At 45.7% G+C, this 25,784-nt stretch overlaps 1 protein-coding gene across 1 annotated transcript in view; it reads right to left on the minus strand.

The window, feature by feature from the left end:
• znf598 (zinc finger protein 598) overlaps positions 1 to 16,732 on the minus strand; it is a 28,992-nt gene extending 12,260 nt beyond the window's left edge. The window contains exons 1-6 of the mRNA XM_042315387.1: positions 16,136 to 16,732; positions 7,745 to 7,857; positions 6,498 to 6,563; positions 4,954 to 5,205; positions 1,755 to 1,972; positions 1,562 to 1,670 (exon numbers count right to left, since the gene is read on the minus strand). Coding sequence (XP_042171321.1) covers positions 1,562 to 1,670; positions 1,755 to 1,972; positions 4,954 to 5,205; positions 6,498 to 6,563; positions 7,745 to 7,857; positions 16,136 to 16,306 — 929 coding nt within the window. The 5' untranslated portion in view covers positions 16,307 to 16,732. The remainder of the gene's footprint in view (positions 1 to 1,561; positions 1,671 to 1,754; positions 1,973 to 4,953; positions 5,206 to 6,497; positions 6,564 to 7,744; positions 7,858 to 16,135) is intronic.
• Between the last annotated feature and the right edge of the window lie 9,052 nt (positions 16,733 to 25,784).

Here is a 25,784-nt window from a genome sequence, read left to right on the forward strand (position 1 = left end):
GAAAATAGTTTTTTTCACTCGGATCTGTCCAACTTATCACCTTATCGCCTCTAAAATGTCAATAAAACTCTATAAAGAGTTTATATAATGTGTCATTACATACCTATTTGAAGGTTTGTGTCGAATTTAAATCGGGTTATTAGGGCGGTTCTAAAGTGATCTTAGAAGTAAACAGCGGCTTTGAGAATGATGATCGCATGCAATGATGATGGAAAAAATGACTAGGATGATAGAAGTGCTACACCTGGTGGAGAGAGATTGTAAGACAGAAATAGTTGCTTTATGCTGTACGTTACGACACGTCGAGATGTAACGGAGGGTTTTCTCAACTTTTCTCCAATACTATAGAGCCGTTACCATGTCGATCAACGCTTGAATAGAAACCTACCGTAATTTCCGGACTATAAGCTGCTACTTTTTTCCCACGCTTTGAACCTCGCGGTTTATACAATGACGCGGCTAATTTATGGATTTTTCCCGCTTTCACAAGATTCATGCCGCCAAAAAACTGAGCACCGTCACATAATGTGACGTAAATCGAGTGCGCTCAAACTTCCCATCATTCTGATTACGGTAGTAATTTTGTCACCCTCATCATGGCAAAGACACAGAGAAATGCATCTGATGCAGCTTTCAAGTTGAAGGCGATCGATCTGGCTGTTGGAAAAGGAAATGGAGCTGCTGACAGCGTGGAGCATTGTCAAAAAATCCACTATCATCTACGGGTTTCGAAAGGCTGGACTGCTGCGTGTTGAAGAGGGCAGCGATCCAACATCGGATGAAGCAATTCTGAGGCTATTCAACTCCGACACGGAAGGAGATGACTTCAGTGGTTTCAGTGCACAGGAGGAGGAAGACAGTGACCAATGACTTTCTTGGTAGGCTGCTGTTTAATGTTTGTTACAAGCCGTGTTTCGTTTAAAGGCTGTGTAAAGTCCATTTGTTTCAATGTACCGGTAGGCACCTGTGGCTTATAGACATGTATTTTGTACATAAATAAGCCGCACATCTTTTTTAATAATTCAGTGGGTGCGGTTTATATTCAGGTGCGCTTAATAGTCCAGCAATTACGCTAGTTCACACCCCCGATTTTGACGTCAACACAGTCGCTACAGTCCCATTAGTTTTCTTTGTAGCCTTGTTTGAATGTTGCGGACATTTGTACGGAATGGGGCGAGTTTACGTTACTTGGGGGTATGATATAAAATGCTAACCTCCCCTGTTATTGTAATGGTGAGAGTTTAGCATGTCCTGGGGTATGATATAAAATGCTAACCTCCCCTGTTATTGTAATGGTGAGAGGTTAGCATGTCTTGGGGGTATGATATAAAATGCTAACCTCCCCTGTTATTGTAATGTAATGGTGAGAGGTTAGCATGTCTTGAGAGTGATCAGCTAACTTTAGCCACCGCTAGCTAGAAATCAATAAGAATAATGGGTGCAACCCAGCAATGTTTTGGACAAATGAACTGAAATCAACTGCTTTGAAGTTACTTAAAGTTGATTAGTGTGATGTGTCACGGATGTCATGGTGGTCTCATAGTGATGATGTCATACTGACCGGTTGTATCTCCAGCTACCTCTGGTGTTCGGTTGGTTCCCTTGGCTCCTTCCTCTTCCCCCCCGACCCGACCTCGCCTCCTCATAGTCCTCTCCAGACACCATGCCTCCTTGAAGGAACACACAGTGTGTTGTTACCAAGCAGGCCTGAAATCTAGTTTGTTGAGACAGAAAAGCACAGTATCCAGTCTCACCATCGTTGCGTCGGGTCTGGCGAGGGGCATAGCTGAACTGCAGGTCTATGTGTCGGTTCTGTCGTGCTTCGGCTCGGTTCTTGCTGTGTGCTGAGGCCTTGTGGGCTTTGTAGTCGATCTGGCTCCTGAAGGCGTGGGTGAACTGCTCCGTAGCACAGCGCCCCTCCTCACACAGGTAGTGGGCCTCCCGGAAGTGTTCGCTCAGGTACTGGTAGTCACTGTGGAGAGAAGGGGGGCACCAACATGCTTAGGACAGATACAGGGGGGGGGGGTGTACACACCTACTCATTCAAGAGTTTCTCAATTTTGACCATTTTCTACTTGGTAGAATAATAGTGAAGACATCAAAATTATGAAATAACACATTTGGAATCATGTAGTAACCAAAACAATTTTTAAAAAACGTCCCTTTTTCAGGACCCTGTCTTTCAAAGATAAATTGTTAAAATCCAAATGACTTCACAGATCTTCATTGTAAAGGGTTTAAACACTGTCCCATGCTTGTTCAATGAACCATAAACAATTAATGAACATGCACCTGTGGAACGGTCGTTAAGACACTAACAGCTTACAGACGGTAAGCAATTAAGGTCACAGTTATGAAAATTTAGGACACTAAAGAGGCCTTTCTATGGACTCCGAAAAACACCAAAAGAAAGATGCCCAGGGTCCCTGCTCATCTACGTGAATGTGCCTTAGGCATGCTGCAAGGAGGCATGAGGACTCCAGATGTGGCCAGGGCAATAAATTACAATGTCCGTACTGTGAGATGCCTAAGACAGCGCTACAGGGAGACAGGACGGACAGCTGATCATCCTTGCAGTAGCAGACCACGTGTAACAACACCTGCACAGGATCGGTACATCCGAACATCACACCTGCGGGACAGGATGGCAACAACAACTGCCCAAGTTACACCAGGAACGCACAATCCCTCCATCAGTGCTCAGACTGCCCGCGAAAAGCTAAGAGAGAGGCTGGACTGAGGGCTTGTAGGCCTGTTGTAAGGCAGGTCCTCTCCAGACATCACCGACAACAACGTCACCTATGGGCACAAACCCACCGTCGCTGGACCAGACAGGACAGACAAAAAGTGTTCATTCAAAAAGTCCTCCTCACTGACGCGTCGAGGTTTGTCTCACCAGGGGTGATGGTCGGATTTGCGTTTATCATCGAAGGAATGAGCGTTACACCGAGGCCTGTACTCTAGAGCAGGATCGAGGTGGAGGCTCCGTCTTGGTCTGGGGAGTGTCACAGCATCATCGGACTGAACTTGTTGTCATTGCAGGCAATCTTAACGCTGTGCGTTACAGGGAAGACATCCTCCTCCCTCATGTGGTACCCTTCCTACAGGCTCACCCTGACATGACCCTCCAGCATGACAATACCACCAGCCATACTGCTCATTCTGTGCGTGATTTCCTGCAAGACAGGAATGTCAGTGTCCTGCCATGGCCATCGAAGAGCCTGGATCTCAATCCCATTGAGCACGTCTGGGACCTCTTGGATCAGAGGGTGAGGGCTAGGGCCATTCCCCACGGAAATGTCTGGGACCTCTTGGATCAGAGCGTGAGGGCTAGGGCCATTCCCCACGGAAATGTCCGGGAACTTGCAGTGCTTGGTGGAAGAGTGGGGTAACATCTCAAAGCAAGAACTGACAAGTCTGGTGCGGTCCATGAGGAGGAGATGCAGTGCAGTACTTAATGCAGCTGGTGGCCACACCAGATACTGACTGTTACTTTTGATTTGGACCCCCCCTTTGTTCATTCCATTTCTGTTAGTCACATGTCTGTGGAACTTGTTCAGTTTATGTCTCAGTTGTTGAATCTTGTTATGTTCATACAAATATTTACACGTAAAGTTTGCTGAAAATAAACGCAGTTGACAGTGAGAGGAAGTTTATTTATTTTACAGAGTTTATATTTGAGATTCTTCAAAGTAGCCACCCTTTGCCTTGATGACAGCTTTGCACACTCTTGGCATTCTCTCAACCAGCTTCATGAGGAATGCTTTTCCAACAGTCTTGAAGGAGGTCCCACATATTCTGAGCACTTGTTGGCTGCTTTTCCTTCACTCTGCGATCCGACTCATCCCAAACCATCTCAATTTGGTTGAGGTCGAGTGATTGTGGAGGCCAGGTCATCTGATGCAGCACTTCATCACTCTCCTTCATCAAATAGCCCTTACCCAGCCTGGAGGTGTGCTGCGTCATTGTCCTGTTGAAAAATCAATGATAGTCCCACTAAGCCCAAACCAGATGGGATGGCGTATCGCTGCAGAATGCTGTGGTAGCCATGCTTGTTAAGAGTGCCAGTGTCACAAGCAAAGCACCCCCACCCCATCACACCTACTCCTCCATGCCTCCTCCATGCTTCACGGTGGGAACCACACATGCGGAGATCTTCCGTTCATTGCTTGTGTTTCTTAACCTAAGCAAGTCTACAGTCTATTGGTAAATAGCCCACCCATTTTCACCTACCTCATCATACCTCATCCCCATACTGTTTTTATTTATTTATTTACTTTTCTGCTCTTTTGCACACCAATATCTCTACCTGTACATGACCATCTGATCATTTATCACTCCAGTGTTAATCTGCAAAATTGTAATTATTCGTCTACCTCCTCATGCCTTTTGCACACATTGTATATAGACTCCCCCTTTGTTTTCTACTCTGTTATTGACTTGTTTATTGTTTACTCCATGTGTAACTCTGTGTTGTCTGCTCACACTGCTATGCTGTATCTTGGCCAGGTCACAGTTGCAAATGAGAACTTGTTCTCTACTAGCCTACCTGGTTAAATAAAGGTGAAATAAAAATAAAATAAAAAAAGTATCTTCTTATCGGTGTCCTTTAGTAGTGGTTTCTTTGCAGCAATTCAACCATGAAGGCCTGATTCACTCAGTCTACTCTGAACAGGTGCATTTAACTAATACACTTATCCTCTGCAGCAGAGGTAACTCTGGGTCTTCCTTTCCTGTGGCGGTCCTCATGAGAGCCAGTTTCATCACAGCGCTTGATGGTTTTTGCGACTGCACTTGAAGAAACGTTCAGAGTTCTTGGCATTTTCCGTATTGACTGACCTTCATGTCTTAAAGTAATGATGGACTGTCGTTTCTCTTTGCTTATTTGAGCTGTTCTTGCCATAATATGGACTTGGTCTTTTACCAAACATGTGACTGGTTGTGTGTGTGTACCTGTAGTACTCCTGGGCTCCGTCAGCATCACAGAAGTGACAGAAGTAATGGTCTCTACGGAGGTGTTTCAGCAGCTCGTCGTTGTCAAGGTAACGGTCATCACAGAACTTGCAGAGCGGGTGTCCGCGGTGAGACGTGTCATCTGGGTCACCATGGGTACGGTGACGTGCCAGATCCTTCCGGTTATACCACTTCCTCTCATGGGAGAAGATCTGGTGGGAACAGGTTACATACATATTAGACAGACAGGTATAACAGGCAGACAGGTATAACAGGCAGACAGACAGGTATAACAGAGACAGGTATAACAGGCAGACAGGTATAACAGGCAGACAGGTATAACAGAGACAGGTATAACACAGACAGGTATAACAGGCAGACAGGTATAACAGGCAGACAGGTATAACAGAGACAGGTATGACAGCCAGACAGGTATAACAGGTATAACGGGCAGACAGACAGGTATAACAGGCAGACAGACAGGTATAACAGGCATAACAGCAGACAGGTATAACAGCAGACAGACAGGTATAACAGGCAGACAGACAGGTATAACAGAGACAGGTATAACAGGCAGGTATAACAGAGACAGGTATAACAGGCAGACAGGTATAACAGACAGACAGGTATAACAGGCAGACAGGTATAACAGGCAGACAGGTATAACAGAGACAGGTATAACAGGCAGACAGACAGGTATAACAGGCAGACAGGTATGACAGCCAGACAGGTATAACAGGTATAACGGGCAGACAGACAGGACAGACAGGTATAACAGGCAGACAGGTATAACAGGCAGACAGGTATAACAGGCAGACAGGTATAACAGGCAGACAGGTATAACAGGCAGACAGGTATAACAGAGACAGGTATAACAGGCAGACAGACAGGTATAACAGGCAGACAGGTATAACAGGCAGACAGACAGGTATAACAGAGACAGGTATAACAGACAGACAGGTATAACAGAGACAGGTATAACAGGCAGACAGACAGGTATAACAGAGACAGGTATAACAGGCAGACAGACAGGTATAACAGAGACAGGTATAACAGGCAGACAGACAGGTATAACAGAGACAGGTATAACAGAGACAGGTATAACAGGCAGACAGACAGGTATAACAGAGACAGGTATAACAGGCAGACAGACAGGTATAACAGAGACAGGTATAACAGAGACAGGTATAACAGGCAGACAGACAGGTATAACAGAGACAGGTATAACAGAGACAGGTATAACAGGCAGACAGACAGGTATAACAGAGACAGGTATAACAGGCAGACAGACAGGTATAACAGAGACAGGTATAACAGGCAGACAGACAGGTATAACAGAGACAGGTATAACAGAGACAGGTATAACAGGCAGACAGACAGGTATAACAGAGACAGGTATAACAGAGACAGGTATAACAGAGACAGGTATAACAGGCAGACAGACAGGTATAACAGAGACAGGTATAACAGAGACAGGTATTAGACAGACAGGACACACAGGACAGGTATAACAGGCAGACAGACAGGTGCAGCAGTGTCCTAACAGGCAGACAGGTATAACATGAGAAGAGACTCTGGACACACAGGACAGGTCAGACTGCAGCAGTGTCCTAACAGGCAGACAGACAGAGACAGAGTAGACAGAGACAGGTATAACAGACAGACAGGAAGACAGAGGAAGACAGGTATAACAGACAGGGGAAACAGAGACAGGAGGAAGAGAGACAGGACAGGAGACAGACAGGGACAGAGACAGGTATAACAGGCAGACAGACAGGTAGAGGAAGAGAGGGACAGGAGGAAGGAGAGAGAGGTCCAACAGGCAGACAGGAGAACAAGACAGGTAACAGGCAGACAGACAGGATAACAGAGAGAGGAAGACAGGCAGACAGGTAAACAGAGACAGGTATAACAGGAGACAGGACAGGAGGGAAGAGCAGGTCCAGGAGGAGGACAGGAGAGGAAGAGCAGGTCCAGGGGAGGACAGGAGAGGAAGAGCGGTCCAGGGGAGAGGACAGAGAGGAAGAGCAGGTCCAGGAGACAGACAGGAGAGGAAGAGAGGTCCAGGAGGAGAGACAGGAGAGGCAGACAGACAGGACAGGAGGAAGACAGGCAGACAGGTATAACCAGGGGAGAGACAGGTATAACAGGGAAGAGAGGTCCAGGAGGAACAGGCAGACAGGGAAGACAGCCAGACAGACAGGTAAGGGCAGGTGAGGTACAGAGAGCAAGAAGGTTCAGGCTGAGGACAGGAGAGGAAGAGCTGTCCAGGAGGAGGACAGGAGAGGAAGACTCTGGACCACAGGACACAGACTGCAGCAGTGAAAAGGCAGAGGAGGACAGGAGACAGAGACTGAGGAAGAGACGGTCCAGGAGGAGGACAGGAGAGGAAGAGCGGTCCTGGAGGAGGACAGGAGAGGAAGAGCAGTGTCCTACAGGCAGAGACATGAGGAAGAGAGACAGACAGAGACTGATAGTAGATAGAGAGGTCCAGGGGGAAGACAGGAGAGGAAGAGAGGGATAGGAGGAAGAGAAGAGAGGGCCAGGGGGAGGACAGGAGAGGAAGAGCGGTCCAGGAGGAGGACAGGAGAGGAAGAGCGGTCCAGGAGGAGGACAGGAGAGGAAGAGCGGTCCAGGAGGAGGACAGGAGAGGAAGAGCGGTCCAGGAGGAGGACAGGAGAGGAAGAGCGGTCCAGGAGGAGGACAGGAGAGGAAGAGCGGTCCAGGAGGAGGACAGGAGAGGAAGAGCGGTCCAGGAGGAAGAGGAGAGAGGGATAGGAAAGCAGTGTACCTGAACTGAGCGTATATCTTGGAGTCTGTAAAGTAGATGTCATGTTTCCTTTCCACCTGCAGCGTCTGGAGGGGCTGAGAGGAGAACGCCACCAACTTCTGCACAAACAGCACCTAGACACAAACACCCTGTCAATGGGAATCAGCCTTTACCTGACCTGTCCACTGGTAGCTGGGGTCAAGCCCTTGGGGGTTTACTTGTTATCCCAACCAACATTACAGTGACAATCAAAGTACAGCTGTTAAATGAAGCTAACCCTACCCTGGGGCACTAGCTCACAAACTAACAGAGACAGGGATTAGCCAGCTAGTTAAAGTGAGTGAAGAGTAGTGAAATCAGTCTGTAGTCCCACTACTGAACAGACCAGAGTAGTGTTTATAATGAGATGGAGAATCTGTCTCAGAGACCAGACTTATTTTGGGAGACTGCAAAAAACAGGATAAAATATTGTTTCAGGTGTTTAGTTACTTTTTCCTCAACTAGTTTCTCTAATTTTAGCTTGCACTGCAGGCTAGGTTGAAGGTACCACTGTAGCTAGCTGAATGCTAGGCTAGGTTGAAGATACCACTGTAGCTAGCTGAATGCTAGGCTAGGTTGAAGATACCACTGTAGCTAGCTGAATGCTAGGCTAGGTTGAAGATACCACTGTAGCTAGCTGAATGCTAGGCTAGGTTGAAGATACCACTGTAGCTAGCTGAATGCTAGGCTAGGTTGAAGATACCACTGTAGCTAGCTGAATGCTAGGCTAGGTTGAAAATACCACTGTAGCTAGTGGAGTGGAATCCCAATATCCCTTGTGGTTCAAGGCTCAGTTGCGAGAAACACCACACACTTTACATTTTTCCTAACTCTGGGTGTTCTTCAGTCCTGCCAGAGTGCCCTGAAGAACAGGAAGTTGCCATACCACAGAAGATTAAAATATGTGTTGGGGGGGTTATGGGATAGCTAGCAACTTGTAAACAATGACCTGTTAAGACAGTTATACTTTGACTGTTGCCTCCAGTTTCAAAAGAACAAATGTCAGGCTCTTTTTTTCTGGCAATTGTGCTGTTATCAGATATCAAACCTACAAAATGTTATAAAATGGCCTATTAGCGAGATTGACTTGTCATTTCAATAGGCACAGGATACTAACTAAAATCTGGTTGTATGATTGGAATTAAACGTTACCATGGTTTGCTTAGCTAAATACAGGTAGCCTATAGCCCCTGATAAAACGTAATCTCATTTCAGATAGCCTACAGTAGCCAAGACAATGTGGAGGCTAAATGTAAACTGAATGATTTAGCAGTTTGCTTAGTTCAAATTCAACATGAATAGAGAGGACATTGAGGCAAGTGCTTGTGTTTCCCAATAGCCTAATCTGATTTACCTTCAATCTAATGCTGATCACCTGTTGTCTAATTACCTTCAATCTAATGCTGATCACCTGTTGTCTAATCTGATTTACCTTCAATCTAATGCTGATCACCTGTTGCCTAATCTGATTTACCTTCAATCTAATGCTGATCACCTGTTGTCTAATCTGATTTACCTTCAATCTAATGCTGATCACCTGTAACCTAATCTAATGCGGATCACCTGTTGTCTAATCTGAGTTACCTTCAATCTAATGCTGATCACCTGTTGTCTAATCTGACTATCAGCTTCAATCTAATGCTGATCACCTGTAACCTAATATAATGCTGATCACCTGTTGCCTAATCTGACTATTACCTTCAATCTAATGCTGATCACCTGTTGTCTAATCTGACTATTACCTTCAATCTAATGCTGATCACCTGTTGCCTAATCTGACTATTACCTTCAATCTAATGCTGATCACCTGTTGCCTAATCTGACTATTACCTTCAATCTAATGCTGATCACCTGTTGCCTAATCTGACTATTACCTTCAATCTAATGCTGATCACCTGTTGCCTAATCTAATTTACCTTCAATCTAATGTTGATCACCTGTAGCCTAATCTAATGCTGATCACCTGTAGCCTAATCTAATGCTGATCACCTGTAGCCTAATCTAATTTACCTTCAATCTAATGTTGATCACCTGTAGCCTAATCTAATGTTGATCACCTGTAGCCTAATCTAATTTACCTTCAATCTAATGCAATCTAACAGCTGATGGGAAGATATATTGCAGTTGCCAATGTAATGAACTAAACATGGCCATTAATAAGTGCTTAACAACACAAGGCTAAAACAAACTGAACGTAGACCATTACATCTGACTGCCAGATCCAGGCATGACACACAGTCTGCACACATTGATGTGTAATGACTCCAGTGACAGTCATTTCCACAGGTTTACTGTCTCAAATGGTAGGCTACAGTAGCACGACAGTCTGTTCCACAGGTTTACTGTCTCAAATGGTAGGCTGCAGTAGCACGTTGAAGATACCACTGTAGCTAGCTGAATGCTAGGCTAGGTTGAAGAAACCACTGTAGCTAGCTGTGTTCCACAGGTTTACTGTCTCAAATGGTAGGCTGCAGTAGCACGACAGTCCTTTCCACAGGTTTACTGTCTCAAATGGTAGGCTACAGTAGCACGTTGAAGATACCACTGTAGCTAGCTGTGTTCCACAGGTTTACTGTCTCGAATGGTAGGCTGCAGTAGCACGACAGTCATTTCCACAGGTTTACTGTCTCAAATGGTAGGCTACAGTAGCACGACAGTCATTTCCACAGGTTTACTGTCTCAAATGGTAGGCTACAGTAGCACGACAGTCCTTTCCACAGGTTTACTGTCTCAAATGGTAGGCTACAGTAGCAGGACAGTCATTTCCACAGGTTTACTGTCTCAAATGGTAGGCTGCAGTAGCACGACAGTCCTTTCCACAGGTTTACTGTCTCAAATGGTAGGCTGCAGTAGCAGGACAGTCCTGGTCTCAAATGGTAGGCCACAGGCAAATTTATCTGTCTCAAATGGTAGGCTCAGTAGCAGGAACTTTTCCCCACAGGTTTACTGGAACTTTTCCCCATAACAGAGGCCCTGGACTGTCCCCCCCCAATAACAGAGGCCACTGGACTGTTCCCCCCCCAATAACAGAGGCCCTGGACTGTTCCCCCCCCCCAACAGAGGCCACTGGACTGTCCCCCCCCCCAATAACAGAGGCCACTGGACTGTTCCCCCCCCAATAACAGAGGCCACTGGACTGTTCCCCCCCCAATAACAGAGGCCACTGGACTGTTCCCCCCCCAATAACAGAGGCCACTGGACTGTTAACAGAGGCCACTGGACTGTTCCCCCCCCAATAACAGAGGCCACTGGACTGTCCCCCCCAATAACAGAGGCCACTGGACTGTTCCCCCCCCCCAATAACAGAGGCCACTGGACTGTTCCCCCCCCAATAACAGAGGCCACTGGACTGTTCCCCCCCCCCCCAATAACAGAGGCCACTGGACTGTTCCCCCCCCCCAATAACAGAGGCCACTGGACTGTTCCCCCCCCCAATAACAGAGGCCACTGGACTGTCCCCCCCCCCAATAACAGAGGCCACTGGACTGTTCCCCCCCCCCAATAACAGAGGCCACTGGACTGTTCCCCCCCCAATAACAGAGGCCACTGGACTGTCCCCCCCCCCAATAACAGAGGCCACTGGACTGTTCCCCCCCCAATAACAGAGGCCACTGGACTGTTCCCCCCAATAACAGAGGCCACTGGACTGTTCCCCCCCCCCCCAATAACAGAGGCCACTGGACTGTTCCCCCCCCCCCAATAACAGAGGCCACTGGACTGTTCATAACAGAGGCCACTGGACCCCCCCAATAACAGAGGCCACTGGACTGTTCCCCCCCCCCAATAACAGAGGCCACTGGACTGTTAAGCCCCCCCCCCCCCAATAACAGAGGCCACTGGACTGTTCCCCCCCCCCAATAACAGAGGCCACTGGACTGTTCCCCCCCCCCAATAACAGAGGCCACTGGACTGTTCCCCCTCCCCAATAACAGAGGCCACTGGACTGTCCCCCCTCCCCAATAACAGAGGCCACTGGACTGTTCCCCCTCCCCAATAACAGAGGCCACTGGACTGTTCCCCCCCCCCAATAACAGAGGCCACTGGACTGTTCCCCCCCCCCCAATAACAGAGGCCACTGGACTGTCCCCCCCCAATAACAGAGGCCACTGGACTGTCCCCCCCCCCAATAACAGAGGCCACTGGACTGTTCCCCCCCCAATAACAGAGGCCACTGGACTGTCCCCCCCCAATAACAGAGGCCACTGGACTGTTCCCCCCAATAACAGAGGCCACTGGACTGTTCCCCCCCCCCAATAACAGAGGCCACTGGACTGTTCCCCCCCCCAATAGAGGCCACTGGACGGTCCCCCCCCACTGGAACAGAGGCCCTGGACGGTTCCCCAATAACAGAGGCTCCTGGACGGTTCCCCAATAACAGAGGCTCCTGGACTGTTCCAGAATAACAGAGGCCCCTGGACTGTTCCAGAATAACAGAGGCCCCTGGACTGTTCCAGAATAACAGAGGCCCCTGGACTGTTCCAGAATAACAGAGGCCCCTGGACTGTTCCCCAATATCAGAGGCACGGAAGGGAGTTGCATAAATTCCACTCGAGACCCAAGAACTGAGCATGCGTAAAAACCCTCCACTTGATACGGTTTTCCATAAGCAGAGTCGATATTACAATGCAGTTTAAACCACCTACAACCGAATGTATCTAATGCGCTGTAGTGCCTAGTGGTTTTCCAGTGCTTTAACACACTAGAACTGCTATGTTTCATGGAAAAAGATGTCTCCACAATGACAAATTAAACAGCCTAACTACAACCGGTGAAACAGTTGTCAGGACGTGCGTCTGCTGTTCACATGCTAGTCGGAATTGGAAGCTCAGAAACGTCCGACTTGCTGATTGATTGAACGAGGCACGTGTAGAACTACAACCAGTTAAGCAAGTCGGACATTTCAGACTTTCCTAGTTCCGACTAGCATGTGAAGGCCGCAAATGTCTCCGCTCACTCAGGTGACTCAGCTGCCTGCTGCAGCGCTCTCTCAACGCACACCCAAAGACCGTAGGAACATGGGCAGGAACTCACCCAAAGACCGTAGGAACATGGGCAGGAACTCACCCAAAGACCGTAGGAACATGGGCAGGAACTCACCCAAAGACCGTAGGAACATGGGCAGGAACTCACCCAAAGACCGTAGGAACATGGGCAGGAACTCACCCAAAGACCGTATGAAGATGGGCAGGAACTGCTTTTCCAATACAAATCCAAGCTCATGCTTGTAGGTGATGTCATTGCGACATTGGCTAGCTCAGCTCATACGCAGGAACATGTCATCAGGTTTAACGCTCGTTTTGCGCTTGTGCAGGCTGTCAAATCAAAGGCGTATGAGCCTTTCATAGAAAAAGGGTTTTTACCCCCTTTTTCATGACATCCAATTAGTAGTTACGATCTCGTCTCAACTCCCCAACGAGCTCAGGGGGAGGTTGAAGGTCAAGTCTTGCGTCCTTCGTAACATGACCCGCCAAGACGAGCTACTTCTTCACACTGCTCGTTTTACCCGGAAGCCAGCCACAACAATGTGTCGGAGGAAAACCCATTCAACTGACAAACGAGGTTAGCTTGCAGGCGCCCGGGCCCACCACAAGGAGTCGCTAGAGCGCAGTGAGCCAAGGAAATTCCACCGGTCAGCTGCGCCACTCGGGAGGCGCCACTCGGGAGGCCGATGAAGTTGTTTTTTGCCAAAAATGAAAACGTGTCAGTTTGTCACCTTTATGAGGTTGGAGAAATAACATGTCCAACTACTTAAGACTTAAGCTCAAATCTAGGTTGCGCCTTTAGATTAAAAAAATGAACAACTAAAGCCAGAATTGTTCACTTATATTTATTGACTTCTCAAACCCCAAACCGGTCTGGTCTGCTTCAAAAGCGTTCCCGGAAGTCTTGCGATTTTGCACTTCTGGGTTTAGAAACTCTGACACACCCCTACGGCCCTCCCCTTCCCCACCACTCACTCAGCAACAGCTGGCCTCACTGCCTGATCACAGATCGAACAATGAGACAGATATTTCACCGGATGTATAAATGTGAAGCATCCGGTCGGCGTTTCAACTCACTACCAAATATGGTGATGAGAGGAAACCCACCCGGTCGGCGTTTCAACTCACTACCAAATATGGTGATGAGAGGAAACCCATCCGGTCGGCGTTTCAACTCACTACCAAATATGGTGATGAGAGGAAACCCATCCGGTCGGCGTTTCAACTCACTACCAAATATGGTGATGAGAGGAAGCCCAGTGGGAGAAGATGGAGCGGGATGGATTTTGGCCGACATTCTGCAAATGTTCTCGTCGATGAAACGTTTGATCTCAATACAGTTCCCAAAACTAAAATCAGTTATGAACAGAGTGGACTAAGTTGAGTTTACTTTTTCTTCCCCTCATCATTTGCCAATATTTCCAAAAAGTGCAAAGGCGAATTTAGTTTTGCACACCCGCACTTCAGAGTAGGCGTTCCCTAATGAAAATATGCAAATACACGCATAAAATGAGCCAATAGGATCTTGGGAGCTTGTGCTTTGCTCTGCCTCCATCCTTACTTGTTCTGCCAACTATGACTCATTTGTTCCCATTGCAAACCACAGGTTGTGGTCTCTCTTGGATTAGCTATAAACATCTTTGGCCTGATTCTCTGACAGTCAGCAGGTCACAGTGAAATATAGATTTTTGTTGTTGTTGAGAAATGCCATGGCGACCGCGGTGCAATTTAGAAGTAGTCCGAAAAACCTGCAACCAATACATTTTCACATTGATTTCAAAGTAGCTCAATTTCAGGAAAACCGCGGACATGGCATCCCCGCCGTCCCGTAGCGAAAACCACGGCAACCCCGCCGTCCCGTAGCGAAAACCAAGGCATCCCCGCCGTCCCGTAGCGAAAACCACGGCATCCCCGCCGTCCCGTAGCGAAAACCACGGCAACATCGTTGGAAGCAACATCGTTGGAAGCTTCATGAAAATGGGTTTCCATCCCCGAGCTGCCACACACAAGCCTAAGATCACCGTGCGCAATGCCAAGCGTCAGCCGGAGTGGTGTAAAGCTTGTCGCCATTGGACGTAGGAACAGTGGAAACTGTTATAGCAGCAAAGGGGGGGGGACCAACTCCATATTAATGCCCATGATTTTGGAAGGAGATGTTGGATGAACAGGTGTCCACATGCTTTTGGTCATGTAGTGTACTTCACAATGTAAACAGGGCATAATGCCTGCCTCATGCCGCAGAACTAGGACACTTGGAAATGACCGAGTTGCCAAACGAGACAAACATAGAATCACATGGCTTATCCGTCTGAACGCTGATGACGTCAGAACAAAGTCGACTACAAAGTTCAACGTCTTTGATGTGAAGTATGAAAAGCTACTTCAAGTGAAAGAAATTAGATGAATGCATTCAAATTTAAACATTAGGCTATAGGCTCATTTCACGTATATTGACATTACATTTCATGTTCAATTAATTGATTTCTATTTTCCTACTTTTCACAAAATCTGTAATTTGTCAAAAATATATCATGTGTAGCCTAACATGCGAGCAATGACGTGCCAAATCTGTGATTTAGTGCATTTTTATTGAGTAAGCATTAGGCCTAATGTCTGTCTAGGAGCTGATCCGTCGTCTGCATTGTGAAATAATTACCATGTTAATAAGGTCATATTTGAATGGAGAAAACTTATCCTAGAGCAGTGATCCCTTTCTTCAGATCCATCAGACCGCTGTCTCTACGTGGTGTTTTTGGGAAACGCATGTAACATCATCGGCCGTTGTAGGAAAGATGGATAGGATAGTTAAAACAGTCCAACTAAAATGCTGTCGGGAAACCGGGCCCTGGTCAATATAATGGATCATCTGTGGCTAGGTCCATGGTACGGGGAGGGGTGACTGTCCCGTCCCCGGTAGTAAATTACAAACCATTACATAACCACCACCCTTCATGAAGCCTGACAGCTCTCTCTCATAAGACAACCTTACATGGCCTTATAGCATCGGTTACATACTTATTAGTTACCTACATAAATACAAAAACTACTTACCTGGTGACAATAACACCAAAATATGTGTTATAACGAGCCTCTTTGTTCTACTTGTGATAACACTCAAGCTAACGTTAGTCATTACGTTTCTTAGATCATTTAACTGTGTGTGGAGGGGTTAGCTCGTGCCTGCCTATTACCACTTACAAACTACAAATATATGTGTTGACTTTGACGAATAACTATCTAAGTAAGTAAATAAACCCCCTCCGACCTAACTGAAGTAGTTAGATAAGAGTCCGTGAGAGATCATTAGAAACGTAGCTGAGCAGATACCACGGCCTGCAGTGTTCCCAGCGCATCCCCGCTGTAGAGTAGTCGGGCCGGTAGTCGGTGTTACCTTGTCGAGCTGCTCCCGGCACACGGCGCAGTACTTCTGGTCGCACAGCACCCTCATTTTGGTCGAGCAGCGGTAACACACCGGGTGGTCGCATTTCCCCAGGGCGAAGATGTCGAGCTCCTGACAACACAGAACACAGTTCCGCTCGTAGTTGTTAGATGTTGATTCCATGGTGGTTATTTGTTTTTAAAGGAGTTAAAACCCGGAGTTATATTTGGTTTTCCGGTCTGAATCGTAGACGTCAGGAAGTAGCTGGGTGGTTCAATAGAAGGAGGTATCGTCTGTTTGTGTAATGACACGGAAGTCCTAAAGTCACTCGCCAATGCAGAGATTTACTGGTGTATAAACCATAAGGATAGACTGTTGAATGGTAGCTGTGCTTCTCCTATCCCTCGCCAATAGAGATTTACTGGTGTATAAACCATAAGGATAGACTGTTGAATGGTAGCTGTGCTTCTCCTATCCCTCGCCAATAGAGATTTACTGGTGTATAAACCATAAGGATAGACTGTTGAATGGTAGCTGTGCTTCTCCTATCCCTCGCCAATAGAGATTTACTGGTGTATAAACCATAAGGATAGACTGTTGAATGGTAGCTGTGCTTCTCCTATCCCTCTAGACTGTTGAATGGTAGCTGTGCAAGCCAATAGAGATTTACTGGTGTATAAACCATAAGGATAGACTGTTGAATGGTACACAGGCTGGGTGCCATCTCCACGTGCCTGTCTCAGTGACTCAAAACATGTCAGATGATTCTTTATGTCAATCCGACACGCATTACATATAGTATGTATTTATTTGTGGGTGTCCATCATCCATAATATGTATATATTATGAAGACGTGTCAGACTTTGGTGAGTTTTCCGGCTGTTCAGGCACACATCTACAGGCGAGCCGCAGCGCGGACCCGCAGCCCCTTCGCCGGTGATTGGTCAACGGTGGGGATTCTTCAATAAAGTCTGTCATTCAACGAGATACGACTTGTTTCCATGCAAATGTTTTATTTAAAAATACTTTACCAAATATCTTAGTTCAATGTAAAATTGCGCAACTAGGATCTCTAAAGGAAAAAATGTCAAAACTAACGTCAGATTTCTTGAGTTATTTTGGCTACAGCCTCTCAAAATGGACAAACAGTACTATTGACACTTTTTTCTCGTTTTTTAAAATCAAATCAAATGTTATTTGTCACATACACGTGTTTAGCAGATGTTATTGCGGGTGTAGCTTGTGTTTCTAGCTCTAACAGTGCAGTAATATCTAACAGTAATATTTAACATTTCACAACAATCCACACATCTAAAGTAAAGGAACTGCCTTTAAGAAGGAGGCCTTTAGCTAACATGTAAAGGAGATGCCTTTAGCTAACATGTAAAGGAGATGCCTTTAGCTAACATGTAAAGGAGATGCCTTTAGCTAACATGTAAAGGAGATGCCTTTAGCTAACATGTAAATGAGATGCCTTTAGCTAACATGTAAAGGAGATGCCTTTAGCTAACATGTAAAGGAGATGCCTTTAGCTAACATGTAAAGGAGATGCCTTTAGCTAACATGTAAAGGAGATGCCTTTAGCTAACATGTAAAGGAGATGCCTTTAGCTAACATGTAAAGGAGATGCCTTTAGCTAACATGTACTGGAGATGCCTTTAGCTAACATGTAAAGGAGATGCCTTTAGCTAGCTAACATGTAAAGGAGATGCCTTTAGCTAACATGTAAAGGACATGTAAAGGAGAGGCCTTTAGCAAACATGTAAATGAGATGCCTTTAGCTAACATGTAAAGGAGATGCCTTTAGCTAACATGTAAAGGAGATGCCTTTAGCTAACATGTAAAGGAGATGCCTTTAGCTAACATGTAAAGGAGATGCCTTTAGCTAACATGTAAAGGAGATGCCTTTAGCTAACATGTAAAGGAGATGCCTTTAGCTAACATGTAAAGGAGATGCCTTTAGCTAACATGTAAATGAGATGGCCTTTAGCTAACATGTAAAGGAGATGCCTTTAGCTAACATGTAAAGGAGATGCCTTTAGCTAACATGTAAATGAGATGCCTTTAGCTAACATGTAAATGAGATGCCTTTAGCTAACATGTAAAGGAGATGCCTTTAGCCTTTAGCTAACATGTAAAGGAGATGCCTTTAGCTAACATGTAAAGGAGATGCCTTTAGCTAACATGTAAAGGAGATGCCTTTAGCTAACATGTAAAGGAGATGCCTTTAGCTAACATGTAAAGGAGATGCCTTTAGCTAACATGTAAAGGAGATGCCTTTAGCTAACATGTAAAGGAGATGCCTTTAGCTAACATGTAAAGGAGATGCCTTTAGCTAACATGTAAAGGAGAGACCTTTAGCTAACATGTAAAGGAGATGCCTTTAGCTAACATGTAAAGGAGATGCCTTTAGCTAATGGAGATGCCTTTAGCTAACATGTAAATGAGTGGCCTTAAGCTAACATGTAAAGGAGAGGCCTTTAGCTAACATGTAAAGGAGAGGCCTTTAGCTAACATGTAAAGGAGAGGCCTTTAGCTAACATGTAAATGAGTGGCCTTAAGCTAACATGTAAAGGAGATGCCTTTAGCTAACATGTTAAGGAGAGGCCTTTAGCTAACATGTAAAGGAGAGGCCTTTAGCTAACATGTAAAGGAGAGGCCTTTTGCTAACATGTAAAGGAGATGCCTTTAGCTAACATGTAAAGGAGGTGCCTTTAGCTAACATGTAAATGAGATGCCTTTAGCTAACATGTTAAGGAGATGCCTTTAGCTAACATGTTAAGGAGATGCCTTTAGCTAACATGTAAAGGAGATGCCTTTAGCTAACATGTAAAGGAGAGGCCTTTAGCTGACATGTAAAGGAGATGCCTTTAGCTAACATGTAAAGGAGATGCCTTTAGCTAACATGTTAAGGAGATGCCTTTTGCTAACATGTAAAGGAGATGCCTTTAGCTAACATGTAAAGGAGGTGCCTTTAGCTAACATGTAAATGAGATGCCTTTAGCTAACATGTAAAGGAGATGCCTTTAGCTAACATGTAAAGGAGGTGCCTTTAGCTAACATGTAAATGAGATGCCTTTAGCTAACATGTTAAGGAGATGCCTTTAGCTAACATGTAAAGGAGATGCCTTTAGCTAACATGTAAAGGAGATGCCTTTAGCTAACATGTAAAGGAGATGCCTTTAGCTAACATGTTAAGGAGAGGCCTTTAGCTAACATGTAAAGGAGAGGCCTTTAGCTAACATGTAAAGGAGAGGCCTTTTGCTAACATGTAGGGGAGATGCCTTTAGCTAACATGTAAAGGAGGTGCCTTTAGCTAACATGTAAATGAGATGCCTTTAGCTAACATGTTAAGGAGATGCCTTTAGCTAACATGTTAAGGAGATGCCTTTAGCTAACATGTAAAGGAGATGCCTTTAGCTAACATGTAAAGGAGAGGCCTTTAGCTAAAATGTAAAGGAGATGCCTTTTGCTAACATGTAAAGGAGATACCTTTAGCTAACATGTAAATGAGATGCCTTTAGCTAACATGTAAATGAGATGCCTTTAGCTAACATGTAAAGGAGATGCCTTTAGCTAACATGTTAAGGAGATGCCTTTAGCTAACATGTAAAGGAGAGGCCTTTAGCTAACATGTAAAGGAGATGCCTTTAGCTAACATATTAAGGAGAGGCCTTTAGCAAACATGTAAAGGAGAGGCCTTTAGCAAACATGTAAAGGAGAGGCCTTTAGCTAACATGTTAACGAGAGGCCTTTAGCTAACATGTAAAGGAGATGCCTTTAGCTAACATATTAAGGAGAGGCCTTTAGCAAACATGTAAAGGAGAGGCCTTTAGCAAACATGTAAAGGAGAGGCCTTTAGCTAACATGTTAACGAGAGGCCTTTAGCTAACATGTAAAGGAGATGCCTTTAGCTAACATGTAAAGGAGTGGCCTTAAGCTAACATGTAAAGGAGAGGCCTTTAGCTAATGGAGATGCCTTTAGCTAACATGTAAAGGAGTGGCCTTTAGCTAATGGAGATGCCTTTAGCTAACATGTAAAGGAGTGGCCTTAAGCTAACATGTAAAGGAGATGCCTTTAGCTAACATGTAAAGGAGATGCCTTTAGCTAACATGTAAAGGAGTGGCCTTAAGCTAACATGTAAAGGAGATGCCTTTAGCTAACATGTAAAGGAGATGCCTTTAGCTAACATGTAAAGGAGTGGCCTTTAGCTAACATGTAAAGGAGAGGCCTTTAGCTAACATGTAAAGGAGATGCCTTTAGCTAACATGTAAAGGAGATGCCTTTAGCTAACATGTAAAGGAGTTGCCTTTAGCTAACATGTAAAGGAGAGGCCTTTAGCTAACATGTAAAGGAGAGGCCTTTAGCTAACATGTAAAGGAGATGCCTTTAGCTAACATGTAAAGGAGATGCCTTTAGCTAACATGTAAAGGAGATGCCTTTAGCTAATGGAGATGCCTTTAGCTAACATGTAAATGAGATGCCTTTAGCTAACATGTAAATGAGATACCTTTAGCTAATGGAGATGCCTTTAGCTAACATGTAAAGGAGAGGCCTTTAGCTAACATGTAAAGGAGATGCCTTTAGCTAACATGTAAAGGAGATGCCTTTAGCTAACATGTAAAGGAGATGCCTTTAGCTAACATGTAAAGGAGATGCCTTTAGCTAACATGTAAAGGAGTGGCCTTTAGCTAACATGTAAAGGAGAGGCCTTTAGCTAACATGTAAATGAGAGGCCTTTAGCTAACATGTAAATGAGATGCCTTTAACTAACATGTACATGAGATGCCTTTAGCTAACATGTACATGAGATGCCTTTAGCTAACATGTAAAGGAGATGCCTTTAGCTAACATGTAAAGGAGAGGCCTTTAGTTAACATGTAAAGGAGATGCCTTTTGCTAACATGTAAAGGAGATGCCTTTAGCTAACATGTAAATGAGATGCCTTTAGCTAACATGTAAAGGAGATGCCTTTAGCTAACATGTTAAGGAGATGCCTTTAGCTAACATGTAAAGGAGATGCCTTTAGCTAACATGTAAATGAGATGCCTTTAGCTAACATGTAAAGGAGAGGCCTTTAGCTAACATGTTAAGGAGATGCCTTTAGCTAACATGTAAAGGAGATGCCTTTAGCTAACATGTAAAGGAGATGCCTTTAGCTAACATGTAAAGGAGAGGCCTTTAGCTAACATGTAAAGGAGATGCCTTTAGCTAACATGTAAAGGAGATGCCTTTAGCTAAAATGTAAAGGAGATGCCTTTTGCTAACATGTAAAGGAGATACCTTTAGCTAACATGTAAATGAGATGCCTTTAGCTAACATGTAAAGGAGATGCCTTTAGCTAACATGTTAAGGAGATGCCTTTAGCTAACATGTAAAGGAGAGGCCTTTAGCTAACATGTAAAGGAGATGCCTTTAGCTAACATGTTAAGGAGATGCCTTTAGCTAACATGTAAAGGAGATGCCTTTAGCTAACATGTAAAGGAGAGGCCTTTAGCAAACATGTAAAGGAGAGGCCTTTAGCAAACATGTAAAGGAGAGGCCTTTAGCTAACATGTTAAGGAGATGCCTTTAGCTAACATGTAAAGGAGATGCCTTTAGCTAACATGTAAAGGAGCTGCCTTTAGCTAACATGTAAAGGAGAGGCCTTTAGCAAACATGTAAAGGAGAGGCCTTTAGCTAACATGTTAACGAGAGGCCTTTAGCTAACATGTAAAGGAGATGCCTTTAGCTAACATGTAAAGGAGTGGCCTTAAGCTAACATGTAAACCATAAAATTATGGTTCCTGCCAAGGCAGCAGCTACTCTTCCTGGGTTTATTATGGATCCCCATTAGTTCCTGCCAAGGCAGCAGCTACTCTTCCTGGGGTTTATTATGGATCCCCATTAGTTCCTGCCAAGGCAGCAGCTACTCTTCCTGGGTTTATTATGGATCCCCATTAGTTCCTGCCAAGGCAGCAGCTACTCTTCCTGGGGTTTATTATGGATCCCCATTAGTTCCTGCCAAGGCAGCAGCTACTCTTCCTGGGGTTTATTATGAATCCCTATTAGTTCCTGCCAAGGCAGCAGCTACTCTTCCTGGGGTTTATTATGGATCCCCATTAGTTCCTGCAGCAGCTACTCTTCCTGGGGTTTATTATGGATCCCCATTAGTTCCTGCCAAGGCAGCAGCTACTCTTCCTGGGGTTTATTATGGATCCCCATTAGTTCCTGCCAAGGCAGCAGCTACTCTTCCTGGGGTTTATTATGGATCCCCATTAGTTCCTGCCAAGGCAGCAGCAAGGCACTCTTCCTTCCTGGGGTTTATTATGGATCCCCATTAGTTTCCTGCAGCAGCTACTCTTCCTGGGGTTTATTATGGATCCCCATTAGTTCCTGCCAAGGCAGCAGCTACTCTTCCTGGGGTTTATTATGGATCCCCATTAGTTCCTGCAGCAGCTACTCTTCCTGGGGTTTATTATGGATCCCCATTAGTTCCTTGAGCAGCTACTCTTCCTGGGGTTTATTATGGATCCCCATTAGTTCCTGCCAAGGCAGCAGCTACTCTTCCTGGGGTTTATTATGGATCCCCATTAGTTCCTGCCAAGGCAGCAGCTACTCTTCCTGGGGTTTATTATGGATCCCCATTAGTTCCTGCAGCAGCTACTCTTCCTGGGGTTTATTATGGATCCCCATTAGTTCCTGCAGCAGCTACTCTTCCTGGGGTTTATTATGGATCCCCATTAGTTCCTGCAGCAGCTACTCTTCCTGGGGTTTGATATGGATCCCCATTAGTTCCTGCCAAGGCAGCAGCTACTTTTCCTGGGGTTTATTATGGATCCCCATTAGTTCCTGCAGCAGCTACTCTTCCTAGGGTTTATTATGGATCCCCATTAGTTCCTGCAGCAGCTACTCTTCCTGGGGTTTGTTATGGATCCCCATTCGTTCCTGCCAAGGCAACAGCTACTCTTCCTGGGGTTTATTATGGATCCCCATTAGTTCCTGCAACAGCTACTCTTCCTGGGGTTTATTATGGATCCCCATTAGTTCCTGCAGCAGCTACTCTTCCTGGGGTTTATTATGGATCCCCATTAGTTCCTGCAGCAGCTACTCTTCCTGGGGTTTGTTATGGATCCCCATTAGTTCCTGCCAAGGCAGCAGCTACTCTTCCTGGGGTTTATTATGGATCCCCATTAGTTCCTGCAGCAGCTACTCTTCCTGGGGTTTATTATGGATCCCCATTCGTTCCTGCAGCAGCTACTCTTTCTGGGGTTTATTATGGATCCCCATTAGTTCCTGCCAAGGCAGCAGCTACTCTTCCTGGGGTTTATTATGGATCCCCATTAGTTCCTGCCAAGGCAGCAGCTACTCTTCCTGGGGTTTATTATGGATCCCCATTAGTTCCTGCCAAGGCAGCAGCTACTCTTCCTGGGGTTTATTATGGATCCCCATTAGTTCCTGCAGCAGCTACTCTTCCTGGGGTTTATTATGGATCCCCATTAGTTCCTGCAGCAGCTACTCTTCCTGGGGTTTATTATGGATCCCCATTAGTTCCTGCCAAGGCAGCAGCTACTCTTCCTGGGGTTTATTATGGATCCCCATTAGTTCCTGCAGCAGCTACTCTTCCTGGGGTTTATTATGGATCCCCATTAGTTCCTGCAGCAGCTACTCTTCCTGGGGTTTATTATGGATCCCCATTAGTTCCTGCCAAGGCAGCAGCTACTCTTCCTGGGGTTTATTATGGATCCCCATTAGTTCCTGCCAAGGCAGCAGCTACTCTTCCTGGTTTATTATGGTTTATTATGGATCCCCATTAGTTCCTGCAGCAGCTACTCTTCCTGGGGTTTATTATGGATCCCCATTAGTTCCTGCAGCAGCTACTCTTCCTGGGGTTTATTATGGATCCCCATTAGTTCCTGCAGCAGCTACTCTTCCTGGGGTTTGTTATGGATCCCCATTAGTTCCTGCAAGGCAGCAGCTACTCTTCCTGGGGTTTATTATGGATCCCCATTAGTTCCTGCAGCAGCTACTCTTCCTACATTAGTTCTTCTCTTCCTGGGGTTTATTATGGATCCCCATTAGTTCCTGCAGCAGCTACTCTTCCTGGGGTTTGTTATGGATCCCCATTAGTTCCTGCCAAGGCAGCAGCTACTCTTCCTGGGGTTTATTATGGATCCCCATTAGTTCCTGCAGCAGCTACTCTTCCTGGGTTTATTTTCCCCATTATGCAGATCTTCCCATTATGGTTCCTGCAGCAGCTACTCTTCCTGGGGTTTATTATGGATCCCCATTAGTTCCTGCCAAGGCAGCAGCTACTCTTCCTGGGGTTTATTATGGATCCCCATTAGTTCCTGCCAAGGCAGCAGCTACTCTTCCTGGGGTTTATTATGGATCCCCATTAGTTCCTGCAGCAGCTACTCTTCCTGGGGTTTATTATGGATCCCCATTAGTTCCTGCAGCAGCTACTCTTCCCTGGGATTTAGTTCCTGCCAAGGCAGCAGCTACTCTTCCTGGGGTTTATTATGGATCCCCAGTTTAGTTCCTGCAGCAGCTACTCTTCCTGGGGTTTATTATGGATCCCCATTAGTTCCTGCAGCAGCTACTCTTCCTGGGGTTTATTATGGATCCATTAGTTCCTGCAGCAGCTACTCTTCCTGGGGTTTATTATGGATTAGTTCCTGCCAAGGCAGCAGCTACTCTTCCTGGGGTTTATTATGGATCCCCATTAGTTCCTGCCAAGGCAGCAGCTACTCTTCCTGGGGTTTATTATGGATCCCCATTAGTTCCTGCAGCAGCTACTCTTCCTGGGGTTTATTATGGATCCCCATTAGTTCCTGCAGCAGCTACTCTTCCTGGGGTTTATTATGGATCCCCATTAGTTCCTGCAGCAGCTACTCTTCCTGGGGTTTGTTATGGATCCCCATTAGTTTCTGCAGCAGCTACTCTTCCTGGGGTTTATTATGGATCCCCATTAGTTCCTGCAGCAGCTACTCTTCCTGGGATTTATTATGGATCCCCATTAGTTCCTGCAGTAGATACTCTTCCTGGGGTTTGTTATGGATCCCCATTAGTTTCTGCAGCAGCTACTCTTCCTGGGGTTTATTATGGATCCCCATTAGTTCCTGCAGCAGCTACTCTTCCTGGGTTTGTTATGGATCCCCATTAGTTCCTGCAGCAGCTACTCTTCCTGGGGTTTATTATGGATCCCCATTAGTTCCTGCAGCAGCTACTCTTCCTGGGTTTGTTATGGATCCCCATTAGTTCCTGCAGCAGCTACTCTTCCTGGGTTTGTTATGGATCCCCATTAGTTCCTGCAGCAGCTACTCTTCCTGGGGTTTATTATGGATCCCCATTAGTTCCTGCAGCAGCTACTCTTCCTGGGTTTGTTATGGATCCCCATTAGTTCCTGCAGCAGCTACTCTTCCTGGGGTTTATTATGGATCCCCATTAGTTCCTGCAGCAGCTACTCTTCCTGGGGTTTATTATGGATCCCCATTAGTTCCTGCAGCAGCTACTCTTCCTGGGGTTTATTATGGATCCCCATTAGTTCCTGCAGCAGCTACTCTTCCTGGGGTTTGTTATGGATCCCCATTAGTTTCTGCAGCAGCTACTCTTCCTGGGGTTTATTATGGATCCCCATTAGTTCCTGCAGCAGCTACTCTTCCTGGGATTTATTATGGA

The sequence above is a fragment of the Oncorhynchus tshawytscha genome, unplaced genomic scaffold, assembly GCF_018296145.1.
Source record: "Oncorhynchus tshawytscha isolate Ot180627B unplaced genomic scaffold, Otsh_v2.0 Un_contig_5383_pilon_pilon, whole genome shotgun sequence".
NCBI lineage: Eukaryota > Metazoa > Chordata > Actinopteri > Salmoniformes > Salmonidae > Oncorhynchus > Oncorhynchus tshawytscha.